A 4,663-nucleotide genomic window follows, 5' to 3' on the forward strand; every position below is an offset into this window, starting at 1 on the left:
ATTTTGACCATGGGGGCAAAAGAGCTCCTCATGCAAAGGTCTGGCTTCCCAAGCCCTTCCACCATTTGTCCATCCCACACTCCCAAAGGAAAATGTTTCCTGACTGCCTCACTAGGTCACCTGATGGCTTAATGGTTAGGTAGCACCTACCTCCATCTCCCCAGCAGGTTCTACCACACACACAAGAAGAGAAGCCCATTTCATGAGCTCTGATCAGAGGACAAAGTGCTGCCAAAGAACTTCGTGGGACAGTGGGAGTGTGCTCAGACCACGATCTTTCAGAGAGGGTCAGCAGCATAGTTCAGCTCACATGGGAAAACAGCTTCCGCAGCAGATACAGACATGCTAATCACCAAGCAATCAAGCCAAAGATGCAGTCGCTCAGCAGAAATGATGACACTTTCCTTTCACGGAACTGTCAGACCCTTCTTGGAAACATCTCAGCACTTTCACACACAGTGGGTTTGGCCCTTGCCGATACCAGTCCCTAACTTACACGCATTCTACAGACTCCTTGCCAAACCCAGAGAGTATTCCTCCACCAGACGACCTGCCCTTGGGAGTCAATTATTTTCTTACAAAGATGAGATTTTTACTTTTTTTTTTTAATGGATAGCTTCAGGGATTGACAGAACCACTGATAGAAGAGGTAAGGTGATGGCGGGCCAAGAAGTCCTTGCTGATCAGGCCATGGGTGGCCATGAGCCTGAAGAGTCCATGTCAAAACTTCTGGCCAATGAAGACATAGATGATGGGGTTGAGGCAGCTGTGGAGGAAGCCCAGAATCTCGGTGACCTCCAGGGCATGGTCAATGTCCTGTCGACATGCACAGGTCTTTTGAATCACCCCAATCCTCATGAGAGTGTCTGTGAGTAGAGCCAGGTTGTAGGGAAGCCAGCAGAGCAGGAAGATGAGGACCACGGCAAAGATGACCCTCATGGCCCTGTGCTTCTGCCCCATGTGGGCCTTACACAGTGTGTGCAGGGTGAATCCGTAGCAGAACAGCATGACCAGCAGTGGCAGCATGAAGCCAAAGATGTGGATCAGGAACCGGAGCACCAGCCTCCAGTTTGATGTATTGGTACCCATGTCCTCATAGCAGACTGGGCTGGAATGGTCTGGGCTGGAATGGTCTGGGTGGACAGTCTTGCGGAAGAGGACTATGGGCAGGGACAGAATCAGGGACAATGTCCAGATGGCCAGACAGATGAACTTGACCAAGTGGCGCTTCTGGATGAGTGTGCGCGTGGCATGGACAATGACCAGGTAACGGTCCATACTGATGCAGGCCAGTAGTAGGATCCCACTGTAGAAGTTGACTTCCCTCACGAGTGAGGCCGCCTTGCATAGGGGTGTGCCAAAAGTCCAGCCGTTCTTCTTGGAAGCAGCCCAAATGGGCAGTGTCAGGGCAAAGAGCAGGTCAGCCATAGCCAGGTTCAGCAGGTAGATATCTGTGACAGAGGAGCTGACCCGGTTGTATAAGATGACCAGCATCACCAGAGAATTTCCCAGCAGGCTCAGCAGGAACACCAGGGCATAGATGGTGACCAAAGCATCATTGTTGAGCACTTCAGTTTCTGTAATACAGGGACTAAAATCTATTTCTGTAGGTGGCATGCCAGTGAGTTTAAGTTCTCATCAAACCAGCTCAGTAGATCAGTAACAGAGTACGTATTTTCTTTTAAATCAATCATGGTTTGGTCTATCTGAAATATTAGAAGGAAAGAAATGTGACTTTAGTAACTCAGATTCAAGTCATTCTTATCCAAGATGTACCAACAGTAACTGGAATATCTTTAGTTTCTCTGTTGGCTCGACAGCCAGAAAACCCCACCCTAACCTCCGGTTTCAACCTGGCCTTCTCTAGAAGTTGGCTTCACAGTGTTGTAAACTCAAATATTGGATGAGATGGAAAAGAGGAGGGCCTGTATTCCCTGATCCCAATCTCATCCTCGATTGCAATCCCATCTCTGTACGTCACTCACAATCTCAAGCCATCTCAGCTCATTCCTCGTCCCGTAGAAACCAACACAGTCTCAGCTTTGCTTCAATTGGTTTCACTCCATTTCTGTCCTTTGCAATCAAAAGAATCCTAACATATTCAGTACCTGGGTGCAACACGTTTACCCTGATTAAAAATCTGATGAAGATAAACCACAAAGGCCAATTTGATGAGCAACATCTATTTTCTTTTTTTTCCCCAACGCTTCCCCCCACCTACCCCCAACATCTACTTTCAAAGACACTGGGCACTAGGGGAAAAGGTGTGCCCTTTTTGGGCCTTATAACTGCCTCAACACTACCTGAGTCCCCTCTTTGGCCTTCCCCATCCTTTAAATGCACAGGACCAGGTCAGGGTTATGCATTTAGAGGCAGGCCAACATTAAACAAAATGAAGAGAAACAAACTTGTTTCTTTTGTTGTTGTTGTTGTTGTTGTTGTTGTTGTTGTTGGGTACCATCCAGTTGGTTCTGACTCATGGCAACCCTGTGGCCAATAGAAGGAAGCGCTGCTCAGTGCTGGGCCATCCCCACCATGGTCCTACGTTGGAGCCCATAACCTGCTCTTACAGGATCTTTTTTGTGTAATTTGCCCTCCCTGAGTCTTCTTTACCTTTCGTAAAACCTACTAGGGGAAGGAAGTGACAGCAACAAATTGCATTAGAAGCATTTTATAAGTCTTGACTTTTTTTTTTCTAAGCCTTGACTTGAAATAAGCAAAACGCTTTGGTCCTCTGCCTAAAGGAATGTTCAGCATTTGTGAGGATGAAGTCTCCACTTTGGCCCCTGAAATGGCCTCCTAAGCATCCTCAGAATAGCCTGGGAGTGTTCAAATATTCATTTTTTCCACTGTGAAACACTTTGTGGAAATAATATCTTTTCAGAAGTCCAATATTTTAAACTGACCAAAGCTCAGCTGCTGTAGGACAAAAGCGCTGCCTTCTCGACCCAGGAAACTAACAAGGGGTCCCTCGGGTCCTTAGCTCTCCATAGACACGTCTGAAAAGGTTTGAAAAGGTCTCCCAGGTGAGAAATAAAGACATCTTAGTATCTAGACTTGATTCAATCAACAGGAAGCTATGGGACCTTAGATAAGTCCTTTTACCTCTCTAGGCTTCCATTTTCTTATCTGAAATTGTGAGGAACAAAGCAACTAAAATTTTTAATTTTACTCCAGGTTGCTTTGAGGCCTGAGATTCTGTGGCGAGTTCATTTGTATGCATACATTGTAGTATGTTCTCTTTCTGTAAGCACTTGCATTTTCACAGAACACAGCATCTTAGGACAAATCAACAAAGATCAAACTGAGGGATTGTAAACCTCTGCTCCACAAAAGAGAGGAGGACCCAAGGATCAAAGGAGGCAGCTGTAGGCACCTTATTACCAACTGCAGGCAGATAATGAGATCAAAGCTGAGTACCCGGTCCATGGAGGAGGAGGCAGGAAATGAAATGTAATAGAAAGCCTCGGATTCCAAAGAAATGGATGCATTGTCTAGACTCTAGGATATGGTCAGGCCAAGCCCCACTCCCTCAAAGAAAGTCCTGGCAAGCAAGGGTGACTGCCTACCTGAAGCACTGGCCGATGGATGTGTCCCAACCACAAGAGGCTGCAGCTCAGAGATCAGAAGTGACTTAACAGAGTCAGAGGGAACTGGCTGGCTCTAGGGAAATCACACCACACCAGCGTGTTCTCTGAGCCCCACCCATGTCGACACTTGCAGAACAACCACACAATATGGACATAGGACATCAGAGTCTCTCAGGGTTCCTATGCCCAAGCAAGGATGTCAGCTGCGAAGCTAGGGTTAAGGTTTGGTTACCTGAATTCCCCACTCTGGGTCCAATCACTGTTTCTCCCTCTTTACTGGATTTCACTTCCATTTATTTATCCCTTCAGATCCCGAGTAGATCACTTTGGAAAGCTTGCCTGACATGAATGAAAAAGAAAGGACTTGACTTTCTACAGTCGGAACTTCTGATCTTCCAGGAAGTGGCAACTTGGAGAGACGGAGGAAAGAGGTGGTGGAGTGCATTCACACTACACTGGGACAGCAAGCACACAAGTTTTGCTCCTATTGTAGACTTCTTCGGGATGGCTGCGGGGCTGGTAGGGATATCAGTGGCACTTTGGAGGGAGAACTAGTTTCCCCTCCACTCCCACCCACTCCTTGTCAAGATCAAGGTCAATGATGGATTAATGTCAATGAGGCTGAGGCGGAGGCCATGAGAGCTCTCCTGGAGAGTGGATGGACATCTGGGATGCCAGAAGCAAGAGCAAGCAGTGAATGGAAGAACCGAGGTCAAAGGTCACCGTGACTCCCCTTTATCAAGAGCGGCTTCTCTGGGTTGCCATGAGTCAGAAACAACTAGAAGGCAATCGGCTTGGGTTTCTTCGGTTTCTCTAAGAACCTGCTTCAGCTGTCACCTGCAGCACGCGATGTCCCTCTAGCTTACCTCGCTGGCATTTTAATCACGTCTCCAACATAGTCTGAGACCGCTTGTAATGGAATGATGTGTCTATGAGCCTTCTTCCCCAGTTGACCGTGAACTGCTAGAGAGGACAGAGCGCACTAATCCATTGTTGTATCCTCTGCCAGAGAACATTGTGAGTGCTAGAGGCGTGGCATCAAAGGCGTTAACAGATGCCCGTGATTCACGGCC

General features: G+C 47.5%; 1 protein-coding gene across 1 annotated transcript; it reads right to left on the bottom strand.

Annotated features, from left to right (window-relative positions):
- Positions 1-720: 720 nt before the first annotated feature.
- On the bottom strand, positions 721-1,617 carry CXCR1 (C-X-C motif chemokine receptor 1). The gene has a single exon (XM_004718110.2). It carries the CDS (start codon positions 1,615-1,617, stop codon positions 721-723), a length of 897 nt encoding a protein of 298 aa, XP_004718167.2.
- Positions 1,618-4,663: the final 3,046 nt, after the last annotated feature.

Source organism: Echinops telfairi, unplaced genomic scaffold (genome assembly GCF_000313985.2).
Source record: "Echinops telfairi isolate 266 unplaced genomic scaffold, ASM31398v2 ScPeMD7_3;HRSCAF=10, whole genome shotgun sequence".
Taxonomy (NCBI): domain Eukaryota; kingdom Metazoa; phylum Chordata; class Mammalia; order Afrosoricida; family Tenrecidae; genus Echinops; species Echinops telfairi.

Coding starts and splice junctions, on each gene's coding strand:
- CXCR1 (XM_004718110.2), bottom strand. CDS start 1,617: ATGCCACCTACAGAAATAGATTTTAGTCCCTGTATTACAGAAACTGAA.